This window comes from Dreissena polymorpha, chromosome 5 (genome assembly GCF_020536995.1).
Source record: "Dreissena polymorpha isolate Duluth1 chromosome 5, UMN_Dpol_1.0, whole genome shotgun sequence".
In the NCBI taxonomy this organism is placed as follows: domain Eukaryota; kingdom Metazoa; phylum Mollusca; class Bivalvia; order Myida; family Dreissenidae; genus Dreissena; species Dreissena polymorpha.
In genome coordinates this window covers 45774595-45798800 of record NC_068359.1, presented here as the reverse complement: position 1 = coordinate 45798800, position 24206 = coordinate 45774595, and the positions used below count along the sequence as shown (strand labels likewise).

At 36.6% G+C, this 24206-nt stretch overlaps 2 protein-coding genes across 3 annotated transcripts; one reads left to right on the top strand and one right to left on the bottom strand.

The window, feature by feature from the left end:
* The first annotated feature begins 1 nt into the window (after position 1).
* On the top strand, positions 2–18690 carry LOC127880514 (WD repeat-containing protein WRAP73-like). Of its 2 annotated transcripts, none has more exons than XM_052427825.1 (5): positions 2–129; positions 12088–12208; positions 13207–13379; positions 14693–14836; positions 16600–18690. In XM_052427825.1, exons 2-5 carry the CDS (start codon positions 12089–12091, stop codon positions 17522–17524), a joined length of 1362 nt encoding a protein of 453 aa, XP_052283785.1. In that variant the 5' UTR covers positions 2–129; position 12088; the 3' UTR covers positions 17525–18690. The 2 variants fall into 2 exon arrangements, with proteins under 2 accessions (XP_052283785.1, XP_052283786.1); XM_052427826.1 differs by lacking the exon at positions 2–129 and adding an exon at positions 286–371.
* A 442-nt stretch (positions 18691–19132) lies between these two features.
* LOC127880534 (uncharacterized) lies at positions 19133–23655 on the bottom strand. The gene is made up of 6 exons (XM_052427850.1): positions 23542–23655; positions 23126–23178; positions 22521–22645; positions 20151–20315; positions 19446–19492; positions 19133–19256 (listed from the first exon to the last, which is right to left on the bottom strand). The coding sequence occupies exons 2-6, from the start codon at positions 23173–23175 to the stop codon at positions 19185–19187; spliced, it is 459 nt and encodes a 152-aa protein (XP_052283810.1). The 5' UTR covers positions 23176–23178; positions 23542–23655; the 3' UTR covers positions 19133–19184.
* Between the last annotated feature and the right edge of the window lie 551 nt (positions 23656–24206).

Here is a 24206-nt window from a genome sequence, read left to right as displayed (position 1 = left end):
TTGATCAAGGGAGATCACTCTCTGCTAATTAAACAAATTTGGCGACTGTTTGAATGGGACTTAATTTGTATGTTGCGAATTTTCGGTAGCTGAACGATGTTGGAAAGAAAATAAAAACTGCAACCTAAGGTTTATACATAATTTTACAGATATATTTATTTTGCAACTTCGCCCTTGTGTAATGACACATTTTCTTTGAGCCTATTTCTGTGCTTGAATTTCTGTCATGTTGACACTTGTTTTCGGGCGCCCTTGTTTTCCCAACTTTTGGTTAGAACTATTTGTATAATATTCTTAATCTTGGATTTGCTGGGTACGATCAATTCTTATCAGACTTGACGTTGGAAAGAAAATGAAAACTGCAACTTGAGGTTTATGCATCATTTTACAGATATATTTATTTTGCAACTTCGCCCTTGTGTAATGACACATTTTCTATGAGCCAGTGTCCGACAAATCCATTGCCCGGAGCCCGGGGGCTACCGAAATTTTTCATCGGGCTACTGAATTTTTCCAGCTGACGCCCGCCGGGCTACTATAAATCTATAAGAGCGGTTGCCCGGTTTATTGACAGACATACGTAGAATAAACACGCTGACCATGTGTTTGTACACTGTGTATTGCTTATAATCCGATAACAAAGTGCAATCAATTATCTAATCAGTCACCGATCACTTGCGGTAATGTCGTAAACAATAACAGTGTATTTTAATCATCCAATCAGAATCAACATTTGTCGTCTGCTAATAATATAATGAGAGCCGGTTGGATAGTTGGCGCACATGATGCAACATCATTTCGCAGTTTGGAACTCTTTGTTGACCGCAACAATGAGTAATAGCGACAACGTTTTTGATGTCGTTAAATATCCAAGGACGCCGAACATTAAATAAATCAAAACAATAGCGGATTCTTTAAAACGGTAACGAAACCGAAAATGAATATTAATAACAACGGTGTGAACGCGGTTAACACCTGCTAATAAGTTTGCATAGTCAATTAATAATTGGATTAATCAACTGTTAATCAATAATCCCATATATGCCCGATTTATATTTTTAAAACCAAATTATGGGTGGGTAATAGAGACGATAAGAGTCATAAACACAAACGTTTGTAATTTTCTAAAGGGTCAAATGAATTTCGGCATATGGTTCTATTTAAAGATATGATGAAATAAGCTACCAATCAGGACCGTACGTTGTATTGCAACTTGCGTAAATCACCTGCCACGGTTTGCACGCGTTGTGTACAGCTATTTAAGGTTACAAAATTCTACATTTCTTAAATGAATTTCTTTGTCCAGATAAAAAGCGCGCGAAAATTGGCGCGGGTGTATTTATTTGTAAATAAAAAATTCGTAGCGGGTACAACATTGAGATCATTTAATTTCCATTAAAAGTTTCGTTGTGAATTTCAACTAAAGTACCGGGCTATCTCGTGAATTATTTGGCATTGACATTTCCTCTTAATAAAATATAATGTAAACACGCTGTATCGTTACCGTTACGCTGTATCAGTTCCTTCATTATCGAAACAATTATTGTATTGTATACTGACTGCACACAAGTGTCGTAACATACGGATGCAATACGTAAATTCGGACAGTACTTCAAGTCAGACACAAGTAAATAAATGATTTAATACTCTTGATTTCTTGAAACTCGGTATTTGTTGTTAAAAAGGGCAATTGCATTGATAAACACCATACGAGTCAATCGTGTTGATCATCTAAACGCTTTATTTACGTTTCCGACTTAACGTGCTGTCCGAATTTAAGTACACATGCATGTAATATCTAAATGTAGTATATGATTTTCTTTGGTAAATTTACATTTAAGTACACGGTGCCTGTACTGTAACATTAATTTACGATATTGACTGTGTACATCCGACTACTTGCTGTATTATGTATATGTATGTATACATATTATGTATATATAAATGAAGAAATAAAATAAAGATGAAAACCTGCCTCTTATCATTTTGTAGGAAAATTTTATGGGCTACCAAATATTTTTATTGGTAGCCCAGTGGGCTACCTGAAAAATAAGAAATTTGTCGGACACTGTTTGAGCCTATTTCTGTGCTTGAATTTCTATCATGTTTACACTTGTTTTCAGCCGCCCTTGTTTTCCCAACTTTTGGTTAGAACTATTTGTATAATATTCTTAATCTTGGATTTGCTGAGTACGACAGGGCTTCCCCTGGCTCAAAAATTTCTTGAGCCAAATTCGCCTTGCTATAGGAGGTTTTTGTGTGACGTCACAAGAGGGGTTTTCCGTTACTAAAAATAGATTGGCCGTCAACTTCTTGATCGCGGCCAATTACATTGTATCAGAGTAAAGGTCGTCGGAAGACTTAATACTTACAATTTCACAAAACAAAACTATAAATACCCGTATTCTTTTTTAAAATAAGAATTTAATAAATGATATTTCAAAAATAATAAAACATATAATAATTTGAATATTATTATAAGTAGTGTGAATGCGATAGTGTTATTTTTCATCCGCGATTGAAATTGAGTGTAAGGGGTGCATTGAATCAGTTATAAAACAAAGCCCTAAATAGCTCAATACATTTCTATCTTGAAAAGTATCTTTAATTTTTAGCCGGATTTTTTTCGAAAAAATCTCGGCTTATAGATTGATGTTGTCGGGCGGGCGGGGGGGCGGGGCGGGGGGGGCGGGCGGGCGGGGTGGCGGCGTGCTCGAAAATGTTAAAGTTCTTATTTCATGGTATAACTTTGGTATGCTTGGACCTAGAGTCTTCAAACTTGACATGAAGGTTGGCCAGGATTAACAGATGACCACTGGTCATTTCAAGGTCATTCATTTGAAGGTCAAGGTCACTGTGACCTTCAATATAAAAAATGTTAAAGTTGTTATAATTTTGGTATGCTTGGACCTAGAGTCTTGAAACTTGACATGAAGGTTGGCCATAACTAGTTAGTAACCACTGGTCATTTCAAGGTCATTCATTTGAAGGTCAAGGTCACTGTGACCTTGAATGTAAAAATGTTAAAGTTCTTATTTCATGGTATAACTTTGGTATGCTTGGACCTAGAGTCTTCAAACTTGACATGAAGGTTGGCCAGGATTAACAGATGACCACTGGTCTTTTCAAGGTCATTCATTTGAAGGTGAAGGTCACTGTGACCTTCAATATAAAAATGTTAAAGTTGTTATAACTTTGGTATGCTTGGACCTAGAGTCTTGAAACTTGACATGAAGGTTGGCCAGAACTAGTAAGTAACCACTGGACATTTCAAGGTCATTCATTTGAAGGTCAAGGTCACTGTGACCTTGAATGTAAAAATGTTAAAGTTGTTATAACTTTGGTATGCTTGGACCTAGAGTCTTGAAACTTGACATGAAGGTTGGCCAGAACTAGTAAGTAACCACTGGACATTTCAAGGTCATTCATTTGAAGGTCAAGGTCACTGTGACCTTGAATGTAAAAATGTTAAAGTTCTTATTTCATGTTATAACTTTGGTATGCTTGTACCTAGAGTCTTCAAACTTGAAATAAAGATTGGCCAGTACTAGAAGATGACCACTGGTCATTTCAATGTCATTCATTTGAAGGTCAAGGTCACTGTGACCTTAAATGTTAAAATGTTAAAATTGTTATAACTTTGGTATGCTTGGACATAGAGTCTTCAAACTTGACATGAAGGTTTGCAAGCACACTTAGATGACCACTGGTCATTTCAAGGTCATTCATTCTAAGGTCAAGGTCACTGTGACCTTGAATGTAAAAATGTCTGGATTTCTGTGTAGGTATGTGAAAGCAAAACAATAAATAGTATTATTTCATCTAAGTTTATTTTCTTACATTTGATAATGAAATTGATGGAAACTTCAAACAATATGTTACTAATTTGCTAATAAAAAAATTGAGATCAAACTTTCCTAATTGTCAATTCAAGTTCATATTTGTGACCTTAAATGTTATTGTTGTTCATGTATATGCATGCATTCAAAACATAACACAAGGTTTGCTCATGCCTTGAAAAGTACTTACATTTCATTTTGACCTTTGAACAATATTTCAGTAATTTAAGTATTGCATTGACAAAAACACGAAAGGTACTTTCCTGTCATTTAAATCAAAAATCCGGCTTCAATGCGGTCATCTCCGACCGCGGAACTCTTGTCTTTTACATTGAATGAATTTTTGTTTCGTTAACATTGAATGAAAATATTAATAAATTTAAGCATTCAAATTGAAAAAACACCTGCATATTTTGCAAATTGAACTGTCTTTGCATGTACACATATATTGAAAACTCGTCTGTAGTGATAATGAGCGATACAAATCTAGCATTTTATGATACCATTAATCTACACATTTAATTTATTTAACGCAAGTATTTTATATCACTATAATGACCAAACGCGATTGCTTGTTTTCATGATGATGTTTCGAACACTGCAGTAACGCACAATCATTACACATTATAGCAGAGTTTACATTTGCAGGTACCCGTTAAATACGTTAATTGTGTAGCAGTAAATGTGTACAATATTTTAAATGTATAGTTATTTAACACTTTATTATTATGTTTAAACTGGCTAAAATATATACTTAATAGTTCCTATCTGTTAATCCATTTCGGACAAATGTCTATTTTTAAATATGTTCAAATATTTTATTAAAGCAACTGTTAAGTTTTTGACTTAATATGTCGAGAGATGACATGGAGGTATCATAAATTATGTTTATGACCAGACACATGTGGTTTATGCAGAGATCCCATACAGAGTCATACAAGTATAGGTCCCTGGGTTTATGACACACTGTTTTCTTAGTAATTGTCTGGACAGTATCCGATCATATCGAGATAATTGGTTTGTGATAAAGAAAGGGGCAATTAAACACTGGGTTAATATGCTGAAACAAAGAGTGTCAAAATTGGTGTGAATAATTAAATAAAAAACATTAACATTTATCAAGAGGATTTAGTTAAACTGTAACAAGGTAAGTTTTTACAGACAAATAGGTTCAAATCAGTTTCTATATGTTGATTACATAAAATCAATCAATTTGTTGTTTGTTTTCGCCCTTATTTGTGTTCGTTCATTGGATTCAATTTAATCTGAAAGAATTTCAATTTCTGAGTATTTTTTGTTCTTCAAAAGGGTCGCGAATATGTTTGTAGCCTTATCACGATGCGCTTTATCAATACAAACAATAGCAGAATTGCCGCAGTTTTGACGGCCAAAATTTGAGCATGCGCAAACGTGACGTCATTATCGGAATCCCCAAAACCTCCTATGGCAAAATTCTTCAATTTTGGGCTATTTTATAAGTTTTAATGAAGAAAATGTTGTAGCCAAATAGAATTTTCTTTAGCCAAATAGGTCAATTTGTAGCCATTGGCTAATTTGGCGAATGGCAGAGTAAGCCCTGTACGATCAATCCTTATCAGACTTGACGTATAAAATGTCATACTTTTTAAAGGAAACTAATGTACTGACAGGTAAATCTATATTAATTCTTATAATCAGTGCTCCAGCTAGGCCTAAATGGAAGGGTAGTTGCAATAATACAACTCCCAGCTATTGACCCTCCGGGTCGCTGGGAGTTGCAACTGACAACCCAATTTTCCATAGAAACTCGCCGCCTAGAATCCGGGCGGCAGTTTAATCGGAAATATTAGCCACATAAACTATTTTCTGGCATAAATAAACACAAATAGATCGTAAATATATCCATGATGCGCAAATAAACACAACTTACATTATATGTTATTTTCGCATAATATTGATATTAATCCAAAGTTTCAAACACGTCAACGGTTCTTTTAAATGTATATGTTTTTGCAATGGACAAAGCCAAGTAATTCCAAATTCGAAGATACGCTATAGACTATCTCCGGAATCCTCGGCGAGATAGATCTTAAGCAGGGGTTGAAGAATCCACACGACCGCTCACATATGCGAGTGAAGTTGACGGTCGGGCGAGTAACATTTGTTAAATACTCGACCGACCGGGCGAGTGCTGTTTTTCAAGTTGAGAAATATAAATTCAGTTCCAGAACTCCTTCCACATCGTTACAAATTGCAAACAATTTTTCGAACGAACAAAAAATACTTTTAGTACACAAAGAAACTGCACTTTCGTTTTGACAATGAAAAATGACGTCACGGGCACAGTAAAAATAATTATCGAAATCGGCTGCGCTCTTTTCGTCTTTGTCAGTGCTCTTAGCTAATCGATTAAAAGTGAATAAAACTGTTAAATATATTGGTCATTCCGTGAATTTTAATGTAAATATCAATAAAACAATAATTCTTCACTGGTTAATTATAACACTTCTTATATTTAATTAAAAATAAACAGAAAAAATTAATTATTAATAAACAGAATAATTCCGTATTTCGTGATCGGAAGCCTTAGGCAAAATTTACCATATTGTAACCGTTTGTCAATCAAGCGTGTCTTTCAGTAAAAGTTCGTCTGAAATATTAAAATGGAAAAGGGTTCTATTTTAAAATATCTGCAAGGTGGTGGCGACAGGGACAGGGAACAGAAAGAATTAGAAAGGTCGTCAAAACCAGAAGCGGAAAGAATTGAGAAAAGGAAAGAGTGCAGAAAACGTAAGGAAAGCAAATATAATCCATCAGATAATGTAGTTAATTTGTTTGCAGTTTAGTGTCCCTATGTTAAGTAGGTTTAAAAGGTTCTGGTTGATCATAACTATAAATATAGATATTAATTTTTTTAAAGCAGGGCGAGTAGATTACAGTGAAGGGCGAGTGGATTGTCAGGCCTAAAAAATTCTTCAACCCCTGGTGTCTAGTCTACCAATCGTAATATACCTACTATCTCCAGAACATCCGTAAGATAAATCGAATCGGCAATTCAAAACTTTGGCTTTCGGTTTGATAACAGTTTTTGTATAAAGTTTTTGTTTTGATTATTTCTCTACAATTTACTCGCAAATTGATATTGGTAATAACAGGTATTGTGTTTGTAACAATGTATTAGGTTGATTGAACTCGATTTTATAGACATACGTGAGACATAATTTTTTGACATGAAAAAATGGGTTAACAAGAAGAACTCTGAGCTGTACGTATGTACTTAAAAAAGCTCAGAGCATTCAAGAAGAACTAAATGGAAGGGCACCTAGTCCATATTTATAAACAGACAGCTAGGCCTAAATGGAAGAAGTCTAGTCCATATAAACAAACTCACAGAGCCTTTGATAATTTTTGCTGTGATGGCTCTGGGAGTCCATATGCAGCCCATCTTAAATATTACCCAGTTCTCTAAACAGACGTCATTCGACTCATTGGTGACAAATTGAGGAAAGCAATGAATAAACTTCAAAAATACATTACATTTACCTGAATGGCAACGTACAGATATTATCCTTTGCATGCACCCTAAAAAAAAATATTTCAACACACTATTCTTGTTGACATTTTTATGTTGAAATTTAGAACAGTGTAAAATGTTCTGCATCGTTATTGACTTAGGCTACATCACAAACCACGATGTGCACAAAATTGGTGTACTGCAACCTAACCCATAGCTACACTTTAAGTCGGCAAAGTTATCACAGTTTTTTATTATGGTGGATAGAGAGTAAGAAAGAAAAACAAAGTAAATAAGAAGCAATTATTTTGTGCTTTAATGGTACCATTTGCATTGGTTTGTTGTTAAGAAAGTTTAACGTTGATAAGTTTTTTTAGTTTCAGTGTTTCTTAGCCCTTGCACTTGTGATCATATTTTGCACCTTTGGAAAATACAGTCGATTGGTGTATAGCGGATTTTAGTGAGTAACGGATAGGTTAAACGGTTTTTGCAAAATACTTTTATATATGTTAAGATTTAAAGTTTTCTATGAATTGAATACAAAAAGCCTATCATTGTTAAGTGGATTCATGTTTTTGTTGACGTGTGTCAATGTTTACAACTGTTTCTTTTTTCGAAAGCAAAACAAGGTCACGTTATGTACACATCGTTTCTGTGACAATAGGAAAAGTGCAGACGAATGGTTTCTTGAATTTTGCAGATTTTGTTTGGTAAACATAATGTTTATTGATGTAATATTTTAGTATTATGTTTCCTTTACAAAAGTAAGAAAGCTCGGAAACCAAACTGATGCATACCATATCGCTCCATTGGTACAAAAAGGTACCATGTGCCTTCTAATTTCAATGTGACATGGTACCTTTTTGCACCAAGGGGGCGATATAAAATAACCATGAAAGCTGCAACTCTGGATTTAGTAAATAACGGACATGTGGTGACCTATATTCAGGAATGTGGGGATTGGCTTAAAAATAAATATAAACTCAATTGAAGTTGTCCAATACACATAAGTCCATATAAACGGACTCCCAGAGCCTTTGATAATCTTTGCTATGGCGGCTCTTAACTCTTTCAGTGCGGGAACCGGATTTTGAAGGCCTTTGCAAACAGTTTGGATCCAGATGAGACGCCACAGAACGTGGCGTCTCATCAGGATCCAAACTGTTTGCTATTCTGATAGTGTTCTTTGAAAAAAATCGAAGAAAATGCTAATTTTAGAAATTCAGCAGAAGACATTTTAGCAGACGACAAATTTCCCAGCATGCAAAGGGTTAAGCAGCCTATTGGGCTATAAAGCTTAGAGTTGAATTATTGCAACTAAATACACGTGGTTAGCGTGTGGCAATGATATTAATTAGTGAAAACATCATTTTTAATGAAAAATAATCAAATTATATCGAAAAATCGATTTCTCTGAAAACATATTGTTCACTATCAAATCTATATATAGATCTATAAAAGGTATTCAACTCAAAATGACCTGAATATATGGTGCATCGCTTTGAACAGCCATTACTTCATCAATTGTGCAGCGGCTGCGACTTCCATGAACTTGGTCTTATTAAACGCAGAAATGGATTTCCTTTCTGGAAATGTACATATATTGCAATTATTTTTGACAAATGCTGTGTCAAATTTTTGAAATAAAACGATACACATGTAATCCGATAAAGACCTAAGCGATCCGGTTATGGCTAAATCAGTGTACCATGAAATTCGCGCTGTAAACAAATAATATTTTTTCGGAAATTTAAAACCACTGGCATGTTTCAATAGGAATGACATGTGTCTATCTAGGTTTAATGGTTTAATTACTGAATGCATGGTGTTTACGTTGAAATGAGACTCGAAGTCCTTAGCTATCCGTTATACACCAATCGACTGTAGACAACAAATTGCAACTCTCTGCAATTTTTGGGGTAATGGGGTTATAAAGCTGAGAGTTGATTTATTGAAACTAGAAGAAACCCTGCCTTTCCAAAGCCTTGCCCTGCCGTTCCGAGGCCCCTCCATGCCCTTTCAAACTGTATTGACTACAAGTTTCATAACAGATTGACTTTACTAAATAAAACCTTACTGATGCAACTGATCCAGTTTCAGCCTGTCTAAATCCAGGTGATTTTTTTTTCAAACTGCCCTCTTGACCATTGCAGTGCTGTGTCTGGATATCTCCGGTCAAGCTATTGGTAACCTAGCCCATGCAGAGACTCGGCGATTTTTTTCCTTCTTTATAAGGTACCATAAAACAGCACTTTCCCAATTAGGAAAAAAATACAAATTTCCCAATTGCTTAAAAAAAAATCCCAATTGAAGGTTTAAAAAAATCAACATAGCATTTAGTTAGTTTCCCTTTGCAGCTCTATGTCTCGAACCTAAATAAATATAATAATGACACCTTGACAACACTTAGTTTTCAATTTTTAGCTCATATTGTCATAGCCTCCTCTTCGTCCCCCGTCCGGCGGCGTGCTTAAACCTTTACATTGGCTCTAAAATTTAAGTGCTTCCACCTACAGCTTTGAAACTTCATATGTACATGCACCTTGATGAGTTCTTCACGCCACACCCATTTTGGGTCACTAGGTCAAAGGTCAAGGTCACTGTGACCTCTAATATAAAATTTTAACTTTGCCTCTAACATCATAGTGCTTCCACCTACAACTTTGAAACTTCATATGTACATGCACCTTGATGACTTTTACACGCCACACCCATTTTTGGGTCACTAGGTCAAAGGTCAAGGTTACTGTGACCTCTAATATAAAACTTTAACTTTGCCTCTAACATCACAGTGCTTCCACCTACAACTTTGAAACTTCATATGTACATACACCTTGATGAGTTCTACACGACACACCCATTTTTGGGTCACTAGGTCAAAGGTCAAGGTCACTGTGACCTCTAATATAAAACTTTAACTTTGCCTCTAACATCACAGTGCTTCCACCTACAAATTAGAAACTTCATATGTACATGCACCTTGATGAGTTCTACATGCCACACCCATTTTTGGGTCACTAGGTCAAAGGTCAAGGTCACTGTGACCTCTAATATAAAACTTTAACTTTGCCTCTAACATCATAGTGCGTCTACCTACAACTTTGAAACTTCATATGTACATGCACCTTGATGACTTCTACACACCACACCCATTTTGGGTCACTAGGTCAAAGGTCAAGGTCACTGTGGCCTCTAAAACAAAAATCTAACAAGCTTTCGCAGCCAAGCGTGGCATCGGTTATGCGGTGCTCTTGTAAAGTATTTGGGAGCAAAAAATAAAATACACCAATTTCCCAATATGAAGAATTCAAGTGGTAAATTTGCCCAATTTCAGGGGGTTTTGGCGCATATTTTTCCCAATTGGGCTGGTACCGGTACTTTTCCCAATTGGGCAAAAAAAATTCACTGAGAAACTGTATATATCCAATTATACATAAGTGAAGTTAATGAAACAAAGTGACTTAAACTTCCAGTAAACTTCCATTTACTTTTACAACATGAGTGTACATGTGGTTCAGATTCATCAAAATTATTTTTTTCTTATTTTTATTAAGAAATTGCATGCATGTTTTCTGATCCCACATGGTTGTAAAATAAATCTTATTACTATTTTCTGTTAAAATTGCAACATGTATTAGTTTTGACATTATTTTGCACAGGAAATGTCAAAAGAAACAAAATGGGGGTAACACTGTTTGATTCCAGGAAGGACAACTTGTAAATTGCTCCTCTATTGTAATTAAGAACAATGTAAAATCACTGCATCTCTTGTGCTTCGAACATATTTCAAACGTATTTCCTAAAAGATTGAAGTTTGAAAAGATTGAAGTTTTCAAATTGAGGTAAATATTTGCATTTGTTAAAAACTTGACAAAATATCCCCCTGCCCTTTCCAATCCTACCTGGAGCACTGTATAATGTTGTATATCTGTATAAATTCTTGACATGTAGCTAAGTATTTTTTTCTAATTGAGACTGTCTAATGCATGGAATTATACCAGAAAAAGTATATTTTGGCATAGGATTTACAAGTAGCCTGCCATTATTGTGATCCAAGTGTCGGTAAGATATTTAAGCAGGCCTTAATAATTATGTCAAAATTGTAACACAACTTTCTGTAATGCATTCTTTGTTCAGTATTTCAGTTTTACCAGAATACACATAATTTTATTATTGATACATGTATTTAAGTAAAATACAGCACTTATCATTTGATTGGGACAATAATCTCTATAACGTTTAATTAAACAGTTATTAAGCGATGTATTTAGACCATATTTTGATGTGTAAAATTAGTGGTAATAATTTTTCTTACTATCCTATTGAGTATTGTGCTGCATATGGTTCTGTAGTCTGTGCTAGATTAAAAGGCTTGCATTTGGAACTGTCAAATTCTGGTAGACTTCTATACAAAAAGCAGCATTCATAGTTTTGGTAGCCAAATTTATTAAGCAGTGGTTTCCAAGCCATTTTGGGAAAAGGAGTCTGGTCAAAGTGGGATTTTTAAATCAATAAATTGCAAAATGAACCAAATTATTATTTTTTTAATCAACAAATATTGACACATTAGGCCAATTCCTGCCCATTATCTGAAAATAAAATTTTGGTTTGGGATCAGGTCAGTTTGCTTTGGTAATGGGTCCGTTTTACGGCCTTTTTTAAATAGCATGAAAATATCTGTTAAGTTATATCCCATTTCAGGTGCTTAGCATGCAGTCTTGATAATAATACTTAAGATTGCTTATCACATTTCAGGATGAATTTCTCAGAGTTGTTTCGTCAGTCCAACCAAATTTGCAGGTTTTCACCGGATGGAAAATACCTTGCATCTGTTGTAGAATTCCGACTTGTAATCAGAGATGTTGACACATTCCAGGTAGGTTTACAGATTAGTTTTGTATGCCCCAGGAAGGCATTCGCTTTCCAAAGTCACATGATTTATAAAGACTTACACACTATGTACATGTACCTTAAAATGTCTTTTCTCTGAAACCTCAAGGGTAAGGGCTTTAATATTTGGTGTTAGACATCATTTGGTGGTCCTTTACTAAGTTTGTTCAAACCATGCATCTGGATACTAATTATCACCACCATAGTTGTTTCACGTCTATAGTAAAAACTTTCATTTCATCAAATACTGTCTTTGTCTTGTAAAAAACCTGATAGAAACCACAGCTATTGCTCAAACATCACAAAATCAACATATAAAAGGTTAGTTTCTAGGTGTCTCAGGTTAGTTAACTAGGGTCTTAAGGCCCATTTGTTGTGAAGTCAATATTTGGTTCTATTGCAGCACAAATCAGGGGTTATTGTCAATTTGCTATCAGTTATTTAGACATATATTAAGCCAGAATTAAAATATATAACAAATACCATACACGTTTCATTTATATTCAATATGTTGCACAAATGTTTTATTTTAACCTATTTATTTGAGCTTGATTACATCAAACGATGGCTCTCATTCAATCACTCTTGAGTCTGTGTCCTGGATACAACCAGTACTTGGTGTGTTATATATCAGATCTAAAGAACGCTCCCACAGTGGGTATTTAACTGAGCCTCTGGAATAAAAAATCAAGGCCTGAACTCGTTACCTCCTGGTTGCTTGGCAAAACACCAAATCCACTACACCATGGCAACTTTTAACTGTTTGCATGCTGGGAAATTTGTCATCTGCTAAAATGTCGTGTGCTGAATTTCTAAAATTATCATTTTCTTTGAATTTTTTCAAAGAATACTATAAGAAAAGCAAACAGTTTGGATCCTGATGAGACGCCACATTCTGTCATCTGGATCCAAACTGTTTGCAACGGCCTTCAAAATTCAGTTCCAGCACTAAAAGAGGTAAAATCGCACAGCTGTTTGTTTCAGATACAGAACCTGTTCAGCTGTATGGACACTATCCAGCATGTTGAGTGGTCTGCGGACTCACAGTTCATACTGTGTGGCCTCTACAAGAGGGGCCTTGTGCAGGTCTGGTCCCTGGAGCAGCCCGAATGGAAGTGTAAAATAGATGAGGGGTCTGCGGGGCTCTGTGATGTCAGGTATGGGCCCAGAATCATGAACATTCTCAATTGTTGAGCTCAACTCAGAAGATGAGATTTGAGTCTCCACTCAGAAGATAAAATTTGAGTCTCAACTCAAAAGATGAGATTTTAGTCTCAACTCAAAAGATGAGATTTGAGTCTCAACTCAAAAGATGAGATTGGAGTCTCAACTCAAAAGATGAGATTTTAGTCTCAACTCAAATGAGTATTGAGCATGTCGATCAGTGCAAGAAAATCTTAAATCTTAGCTTTGAGAATATGCATATTTTCCTCCTCAAAATCAGGTATAGTCATTATAGTAAATCTATTTAAAAAATCACATCAAAACATTAGAAAAAACTTTGTTGTAGAGTATGAATGTTGACTTTAATAAGTTCCTGATTCAAGACCAAGGATGGGGCAATAGTTTTTTTTTGTTAAGCATTCCAGACGTTTTCAAGTGTCTAACCCAAAAAATAAAGATTACTTAAAATATTGAAAGCAATACAATTATGTATAATACATATACTGTAACAGTAAATAAACTATAGCTCAAACTAACCATTGGCAAACAACACCCAGCAAAGATATTGTTCATTGTGATATCAGCATTTGATACGGTCATTTGAAATGTGGCCATAATATGGGAACGCACAAACAGACAGGGTTGTGACTGTGGCGGTATCACATTTCAACATCCTTACAAATTTATAGTCACTACATGTAGTTGAGAATTAAAAAGTATGTCCAGGTCTCTACAGGCGAAAATATCAGATTGTTATTTTAAATGAAAACAATCCTGTTATAACCATTTTCGCACTTGGAAGCAAAGTGTAAATGGCTATGTGCAAACAGCATAAAACCAGAACAGCCTGCGAGTAACTCACAGTCTGTTCAGGTTTTATGCTGTTTGCTGCTCATCAGTATCTAAGGGTTGGAAATGAAGCCATTACAATTTTTATCTAGTAAAAAAAGGTCTTTAAATAATTTAACTTTATGAGGGACTACAAATGCATCAAAATAGGTATCTAAGTGGGAAAGGGTTAATACATCAAATTCATTTTAGATTGATGTTTGTGTTTCAGAAGCAGTCTGTATATGACGTAAATTGATGTTTGTGTTTCAGATGGAGTCCGGATATGACGTAAATTGATGTTTGTGTTTCAGATGGAGTACGGATATGACGTAAATTGATGTTTGTGTTTCAGATGGAGTACGGATATGACGTTAATTGATGTTTGTGTTTCAGATGGAGTCCGGATATGAAGTAAATTGATGTTTGTGTTTCAGATGGAGTCCGGATATGAAGTAAATTGATGTTTGTGTTTCAGATGGAGTCCGGACAGTCGCCATATCCTAACGACAGCCGACTTCCACCTGCGTATCACGGTTTGGTCCCTTGTGACCAAGTCTGTGTCGTACATCAGGTACCCCAAGCAGTGCCAGAACAACATTGACTTCAGCGCAGATGGAAAGTAAGTGTAGCTTACTGCACAACAGAAAATATTTTAGTTTGACCCGCGCTCTGTGAAATCTGGGCTTAATGCATGTGCGTAAAGTAATGCCCCAGATTGGCTTGTGTAGTCTGCACAGCCTAATCAGGAACGAAACTTTTCGTTTTCCTGGAACTAAAGGAAGTTTCTTCCTAATGAACATGTTTTCTAGGCGGAAAGTGTCATCTTAAAATTAGCTTGTGCTGACTGCACATGAAATAAGCCTGGTTATCTCGGAGTTTGGCCCATTTGTATAGTTTAGTTCAGACATGATATCAACGTTTGTTCCAATCTCAGAGCTTTCTGTATTTTAATATTTGCTATCAATGTTAAAGATCAAAAGAAACATTAATAATTTGTTTTTATTTCTCACCTAGGTACATCAGAAAATGCTTGGGAAGTACTATTTTTTCTAGGAATATCAGGCTGTTTAATTTTCACAATTTACATAGAAATAATAATTGTTTCATCATTATGCCCCCCTTCGAAGAAGAGGGGGTATATTGCTTTGCTCATGTCGGTCGGTCGGTCTGTCGGTCCGTCCACCAGGTGGTTGTCAGACGATAACTCAAGAACGCTTGGGCCTAGAATCATGAAACTTCATAGGTACATTGATCATGACTCGCAGATGACCCCTATTGATTTTGAGGTCACTAGGTCAAAGGTCAAGGTTACGGTGACCCGAAATAGTAAAATGGTTTTTGAATGATAACTCAAGAACGCATACGCCTAGGATCATGAAACTTCATGGGTAGATTGATCATGACTCGCAGATGACCCCTATTGATTTTGAAGTCACTAGGTCAAAGGTCAAGGTCACGGTGACCCGAAATAGTAAAATGGTTTCAGGATGATAACTCAAGAATGCATACGCCTAGGATCATGAAACTTCATGGGTAGATTGATCATGACTCGCAGATGACCCCTATTGATTTTGAGGTCACTAGGTCAAAGGTCAAGGTCACGGTGACCCGAAATAGTAAAATGGTTTTCGGATAACTCAAGAACGCATAAGCCTAGGATCATTAAACTTCACAGGTATATTGATCATGACTCGCAGATGACCCCTATTGATTTTGAGGTCACAAGGTCAAAGGTCAAGGTCACGGTGACCCGAAATAGTAAAATGATTTTCGGATGATAACTCAAGAACGCTTTTGCCTAGGATCATGACACTTCATAGGTACATTGATCGTGACTCGCAGATGACCCCTAGTGATTTCAGGTCACTAGGTCAAAGGTCAAGGTCACAGTGACAAAAAACGTATTCACACAATGGCTGCCACTACAACGGACAGCCCATATAGGGGGCATGCATGTTTTACAAACAGCCATTGTTCATGTATTAGTTATAATCACCATTAACATTTTGAGTATTATTGTGAAGAACTTAATCATTTGGTTTACAGTGCTTTGCAGTGTTTTCCACAACCTATTTAACAGCCTCTTGCCAGGGTGCCTGGATGTCTAAAGCAGAGTTTGCGGGGCGCTTGATATTTTTTGCACATTGTATTTTTCAGTAACTGCAACTAGCCATTCTTAAGATCATATTGATTTGGCCAACAATTTTGAGAGCCAATTTATGTTCCTCTGTTAATAACATATATCCCTTTACCCAACTAAAGCCTGGCTTAAGACCAAGCGTTGTTGTATTGGAAAATCGATATTGGCGAATGAGAGCAAACATTTTTAACGAGCAACAGTACAAAATTATTTTTATTAAATTGAAATTGTTTACATGTCAGGTACTTGGCTCTGGCAGAGAGAAGAGATTGCCAGGATTTCATCAGCATATTTGCCTGCAACACGTGGGAGCTGTTGAAGCACTTTGAGAGCAGCACAGACGACATGGCGGGTCTGAGATGGTCCCCAGATAGCACCGTACTGTGTGTGTGGGATAATGCCCTCAACTACCTGGTGTTACTGTACTCCCTGGATGGACGCTGCCTATCAAAGTTCAGTGCCTACGAGTACGCACTTGGTATTAAAACACTAACGTGGTCGCCAACCAGTCAGTTCTTGGCTTTAGGTAGCTACGATGAGAAACTGAGGCTCTTAAATCACGTGACCTGGAAGACGATAACGACGTTCTCCCATCCGGAGACTGTGAACGAGACATCGGCAGTCGTGTACAAGGAAGTAGAAACACGGACGCCACAGCCAGTGAAGAGCGATCTCACTGATATTCCCACTGCTGCCTTGTTCTCTCCACAGAGCAGGTACGAGGTACAGTCTGCGCCTGTGAAAGTCCCTGTCGTCATTCCAGACACCAACAAAGCCAACCCTAGACGGGGCGTTGGGTTGACGGCCTTTAGCAAAGATTGCAAGTACATGTACACCCGCAACGATAACATGCCGCATACGCTGTGGATCTGGGACATACAGAAGCTTGCCCTGTGCGCTGTCATCATTCAGGCGGCACCTATCAAGCACGTGGAATGGGACCCCTTGAAAACGAGACTGGCCCTGTGTACGGGCGTAAACAAGCTGTACATGTGGTCGCCGGCTGGCAGCCTGTGTGTGGAGGTCCCCGTTGAGGGAACGTTCCAGGTGCATGCACTCAAGTGGCACCCCGATGGGGGCTCGCTGCTCTTGCTGGGGAAAGACATGATGTGCATCTGCTACCTGAACGATGTCTCCAGTGAAGCTGAGGATGTGTCAGCTGACTGAGCAATTCAGTCGCGGTCTGGGATAACTGGGCGTAATGCATGAGCATTAAGTGTCGTCAAATATTAGCCTGTGCACTCGGCACTTTCTAATCCGGGACGACAGTTTCCGCTTTCATGTTAATTTTTGTTTCAATGAAGTCTCTTCTTAGCTAAAATACAGTTCAGGCGGAAAGTGTTGTTCTTGATTAGCCTGTGCAGACTGCACAGGCTAATCTGTGACAACACTTTATGCACATACATGAAGCCCAGTTTTCCCTAAACGAGGCTTATTTGTCTGTGGACTAGTGAGTTGTCTGAATGTGAAGCATGAATGTTGCAGACATCATTCAGCGCAAACCTTGAAAAGATAGGAGTTTTGTTTCCATATACTGTAAAATCATTGTATATGTCGCCACTAAATTACCTGAGTTTTCAAAACAATGTCCTTTTTGTGGGCACGATTTTGAAAAAAGTGATTAGGAATGAGTGAAGGTGATTTTCTGAGGTGTTTGTATTAAATTAGTGGATCGCTCAACCCACAAAATTAAATGAAAATTTTTGTCCAACGAATAGTAATGATTTTACAGTATGATTTTTTCTTTGAATGGCGATTCAAAGGACTTTTGGAAAGTTTGTGTCTTAACCTTTGTAACATATTTTGCACCAAAGAGTGCACATTCAGGAGTTACACGCATATTGCCATCTCAATGAGTTTGTCTTAACGGAGGTTCAGAAAGTAATGAAAATGCTTGATAACCACTGTAGAACTTGCAGACGTTTGTGCGCTGATATGCAGATATAGAGCTCAGTGATATTTCTGTGATATTTACATGTATGTACCTAGTTGTAGGCTCCGTGATGTTGGAGGCATTTACTGATTTGTACTGTCTGTTTATCCATCCCTCTGTTAGTCTCTCCATTAGTAACGAATGCAGTAGATCTTGCTGTTTCATCTGGTGCCAACACCTACATGTATTGGTAAACTATTTCATTCTGGCACAATTGTTGCTATGACACCTTACAAATTAACGGCTTGATCTTGGCTTAATTCGGGCTATCATTTTTTTTAACTAGATTTTTCCATATTATTTAGCATCAACACTATATACAATCAATGCTTGGATACTAACTATGTTGTTGCTTACTTACTTTGACCTTGACCCATCCAGCACCAATCGGGGGGGGGGGGGGGGGCATGTGTGTTTGTCATACATTTATCTGTCTCTGCATTGATTTGTACAAAATATGTAGCATAAAAAGCAGTAAAATATAACCATTCCATGTCTTGTATATTGTTTGCAAATGAAATACAAAATATTAAATAAATAAATATATGTTTAATATAATAGTGTTTGTTTGATTATGGTGTTTCTTACAACAAAAGTTAAATGTTTAGAATATGTGAGAACAGTTATTTTATTTTCACTTTCAGTTGTTTAAATGTATTTATAGTATGCTTGTCAGTTGTTCCATAATCAAAATGGTATTATCTGGTATACAGACAATGGTATTATTCATTCTAATGAAGATGATTATGGGTCTTTCTTAAAAACCTATTTCGATTGAAACATTGTGGTTGTTACACATTATATTTGATTTTGATTGAAAATTACAGAATCACAACACAAAATTTCTACTAGAGGCCATATTTATTAAGACTTTGCCCATGTTGTAATGTAATTTTAGTGACAAGCAGAATTTCCGTGTGCAAAATGCTGACCGTGCTGACCAATAGTTTCATATTTGGGGAAAATCTGCAAAAAGATCGAATAAACAAAAATCAACATCTGTTTTAAAAGTACGAAGGATATACATATACGGTTTTCAATGTCAAAATCAGCGGCATTTCTTGGACGAGTTTTTTTTGTATTCAAGAGCTAAGTTTCATTTTATCATTTCTTTTTGGAATATTTTGTCATGTTATAAAACGAAAATGGTCTTACCCTTTCCCAGTATGCTATGAATTCCTCTGCGGTTACATTCCCATCATCTGGAACAAAAAACTTAATCGAATATCCCACCCAAATTATTCAAAAACAGTTGACTTTTTCCTGGTTGATTTTCTTGTATTATTTTTCTTAGACGGAAATGGGTTATGTTACTGATGTTCCATCGCCTTCCACACAATTTTTGCACACTCTTTATTAATTTTAAATGGACTTTTTTAAGTTCAGACGAGCAATAAATATGTATCAATATACTTATGTACAGCCAGATGCAAACCATTTAATAATTTACCAAAATGAGTTGTTTGAGCTATGGTAAAATCATATCATGTTTAATACATCTATCATTTTCCTAACAGCGTCAATGAAAAATCGTTGCCTTACGACAGAGCACGTGCAATCCACAGAGAAGCAGCGAATGTGTACCGAATAACCATACTTTTCGTTTTGAACTTTTAACTACTAAATACAATGTTCGTCATTCCACAATGCGCCGACACGAGGGAACGATGATCACGCGCATGTTACGTACGCACAATGCATCAGCACTCTGGATCAGCAGACGATTTATTTCATACGGAGGAATCCGAGATAGCCGATGTATCACGATTGAATGCATCAGCAGACGATTTATTGCATAAATCAATCTCGATATTACGGAGTTTTCCGGAGATAGCCGATGTATCGCGATTGGTTACGTACGGTTAGCATCCATCACCGCAAACAGGCTGTCGTAGTCCTGCTTAGTGAGGTGGTGGTCGTGGTTGAAGTCGTAGTCGTCGAAGAGCCAGTGGGACAGCTGGTACAGGCTCGGCGACACCGCGCAGATGTACTCCGTGTACTCGTGCCGGGACTCAATCCCGTCGCCTAGCAAGGTTACAATAATTAAAATCCTGATATAAATTAAGATATAACCAAGAAATTTGGTAAAACATAAATGTCAACATTATGCACATAATGGCATATTTTGCCATATAATTATGTTCTTAGAGAATTCAAAGCTGAATACATTTAATAAATGAAAAAAGGTCAAATGTCACGCATTAAAAAAACTACTACTCCTAAGTTGATTGTAACCCGATTAAGCGCAAGTTTTCATCCGTAGTCTCCAAACTGTGATTTTAAAATGGAAAGCAATGCTTTTCCTGCACGCAAGTTGAGGAAAAAATAAACAAGAAATATCTTGAAAAAAAGATATACGGCGTTGATTGTGGTTGGAGTTTGTGAAAGGTAAAGAGTTCAATGAATGAGATCAAGGATAGCGAATGTCTTTCTGTGCAGTTCTTAGCTGCATCACACGCAGTACGGGATGTTACGCGGAGTTTTTGCGGCTTATTTTACATTATTACATATTGCTGGTCATAAACCTATAGATACAAAACAGAAAACCAAAAGAATGATGGAAGTGAAATCAAAACATATGAGCCAACCGGCCACACGCGAAGTATCCGTACATATTTCAAATATTTATACGCGCGTTCTTCGAACAAACCTGTTTTAGTGGTTTGTCGGGCATTGCTATTTGATTCGAGTATTAACAGTATCGAGAATCATCGCGCTCATGCTTAATACATTAGTCAATATGGTGAAATAATTCTTGTTAAATTAATTAAAAATAATATTTATCATGGTATTGTTGAACACACATTAAGAATCTATTATTGACATACCATAATTGTATCGCTGGATATCTTCATTTAACATCTTTCTGGTCTAAAGAAAATTGCAGTTCACATAGTTCACGCTATAGCGTCTTTATTATTATATAACGATTATTTTACTGGCCGCGAACTCCGGTCAGAACATAAGGTATTCGTGAAGACCCAGCGATGACCTGTATAAACTCTGACATTCACACACATAACCGCGAACTGACGAAGGTGTAGAATCTACGCACAAATTGTATTGATGTGAAGAGTTGAGGGTAAAACTGTTTTATCTATCATGCCTTTTCATAAGAGATAAAATTGTTTCATGCTGAACACGCAGTAAAACAGTGTTAGAAAGACGCGGCCATGTTTCCAATGTTCTGGTGGTATTCTCAAATCAGCCAATGGACTAAATGAAATGTATTCATTCGTGGGTAGCCGCGGGCATTTTTATGAATGTAACCTAAAGGTCACCTAAGGTCAAAAGTGACGTTAATCAGCTATGCCGAAAAAGAGTATCATTTACTGGTCTTCCAATAAATACAGATGATTGTTTAGAGAGTATAGCGTATGGTGTATGATGTAACGACAACGCACGGGGCGGAACAACTCGCGCTTTTAAGTGCACATGTAATTGTTATATATGTTGATGTTAATGAGACGGCAAAACAGGATTGATAAGATAGTAACTGACCTTAACCTTGAATTTCGAGTAGCCAGTAATTATGAATATGAATTCTAACACAAATTTAAGTACACGTGTACTTTAAAGTTATTTTGTGTTTACCAGCTCATGTTTGCGTTGATCATTCTTTAAATCGAAATTTTTAACTTCATGTCCGGTTTTACAAATGTATCAGCAGCATATACAAGTAATTAAAGGGGCCTTTTCACAGATTTTGGCATTTTTTAACTTATTCATTAAATGCTTTATATCGATAAATGTAAACATTGGATCGTAAAAGCCATCAGTAAAAAATCAAGAATAAAATTTAAAAAAGGAAAAGAACATTGCCCGGACCTGGTTTCGAACCAGTGACCTCTGGAGTCCTGCCAGAGTCCTGAAGTAAAAACGCTTTAGCCTACTGAGCTATTCCGCCGAGTACACATACTTATTGTATTTTATACCTTATATAAGCAATCTTCGTAGTTTCACAAAATTTAACGACAAAAACAGAACTCTCCAAATTATTCAATCGTTTCGCGTTGCAACGCTTTATAATTTTTTGGTTTTAAAATCGTCAAAAGATGCATATAATGGCTATATTAGACCATGGTAAATGTTCAGTATTACTGTTTCCTCACAAATATCATAACTAAAACGAAAATTTGCGAATCTGAAACAACTTTTTTCAATTTTGTCAATTTACCAAAGCGTGAAAAGATCCCTTTAATGCTATTGTATTTGGCTTTAGGTACGTACCGTTTGCGTCGTATTTGTCAAAGCTTGACTCGAGTTCGACCAAGGTGATGACGCCATCGTGGTTGAAGTCATTGGCCAGGAACATACTGAGCGCCGTCTCGTTGTACGGCTTTAACTGCAGGGCTCTAAAATTCATCGTGACCGTACACTTGATTATATACGGATTGGTGGTCAAGGAGTTGCTATTTATATTCGATACAATGTCGAAGTGGATTATCGTAATGGTTGTATTGTGCCGTTGATCCCAGATGTTCGAAAATCATTGGTGCGCAATTTCCAAATGAGTACTGTAATTGCTATGTCGTTTTCAGTCAGAGCCAGTTGAATTATGTACATATGTAGAAAAGCATATACAAAAATTGATAAGTACGTAAGCAGTGATTTCTTTTGTGACATACAGATCTGTGCGTCGAGATTGTCGTGTAATTATTATTCTTCATTGCACTGATATTCTAGAGGTTATAGTTGAACCAAATGATTCGTAATGATTTTTTTAAGTAAATAAATTGTGTGGAACATATCATCGTCGTGTTCTTCAGCTCAGATTGTATACATTGTCCTCCTATAGCGCTATACTAAAACACAACTCCACATTGAAAACATACCCGTAAGAAGTGCTCAGGAGCCCCAACAAAACTACTGCCACTGCCAACATGTCCTGAAAAACATAGACACATGACACCCGTTCTGGAAAAATTGATCTTAATGCATGTTCGTAAAGAGCCGTCCCAGATTAGCCTGTGCAGTCCGCCTTCTCTAGATTTTCGTTTAGGAAAGACCTCCTTTTAACGAAAAAAACCATAACCTTGGAAAAGGTCGTCCCATATTAGCCGGTGCAGACTATACAGGCTTAACTTGGAAGACACTTTAAGATCATGCATTAAGTCCAGTTTTCCCAGAACGCGGCTCCTTTAGTCAAACCAAGAAAACGGAACACACGATACTTATCCACTAAAACGTATCGTTCATAGTTAACAAACTCAGACAATTTACTTTTTATGAAAGTAACTATTTTACTCACGTTTACTAGATCTGATTTTCTGAAATGCCGTCAATAAACTGTAGGAACGACTGAATCACGAAATTCAATCACGATTTAAACTCATCGTTATCGCGATCATGACGGGGCCATATCTTAATAAGGAAACCGCAACCAATGTTTTGGTACGTGCTAATTAACCCATTCATGCCAAGCGTCTAGAAAAAAAGGCCTTGGCAAACAGCGTAGACCCAGATGAGACGCCGCATAATGCGGCGTCTCATAATGGTCTGCGCTGTTTGCTTAAAGGAATTTCTGTAAGAAATATTCTTAAGATAGAAATACATATACTAGACAACCCTTATTTTGGAAATAAATTGATGAAATTTAGAAGGATGGGAGAGTCCACTAGCCATAAATGGGTTAATAGGCCCATTACATTGCAGCGGTTTCCGTTCGTTATCTTGTTCGTCCGCTTGGAATCCGTTATGTGGTCGCTGTCACGCGAACTGCTGTACGCACACTTTGGTCACGTATGGTGAGGTTTCGAATGAGATATATACACGTACATGTATAACGTATGATATAAGGCAGGGACCTATGTCAATCATGTATGGTAATGTAAGGGACACAACTTGTATTGTCTTGTTAAAGCATGCAGTCATGAGTTATTTGTATTGAGGTTAAATCTGTGTGAATATATGAAT

Excerpts from the sequence above, each read along its gene's own strand:
- LOC127880514 (XM_052427825.1), top strand. The coding sequence starts at position 12,089 with ATGAATTTCTCAGAGTTGTTTCGTCAGTCCAACCAAATTTGCAGGTTT. Across the intron at positions 12,209-13,206 it reads GAGATGTTGACACATTCCAG|ATACAGAACCTGTTCAGCTG; the intron begins GTAGGTTTACAG and ends TGTTTGTTTCAG. Across the intron at positions 13,380-14,692 it reads GCGGGGCTCTGTGATGTCAG|ATGGAGTCCGGACAGTCGCC; the intron begins GTATGGGCCCAG and ends TTTGTGTTTCAG.
- LOC127880534 (XM_052427850.1), bottom strand. The coding sequence starts at position 23,175 with ATGTTGGCAGTGGCAGTAGTTTTGTTGGGGCTCCTGAGCACTTCTTAC. Across the intron at positions 20,316-22,520 it reads TGACAAATACGACGCAAACG|GCGACGGGATTGAGTCCCGG; the intron begins GTACGTACCTAA and ends TAACCTTGCTAG. Across the intron at positions 19,257-19,445 it reads TCATAGCATACTGGGAAAGG|ATTTTCCCCAAATATGAAAC; the intron begins GTAAGACCATTT and ends ATCTTTTTGCAG.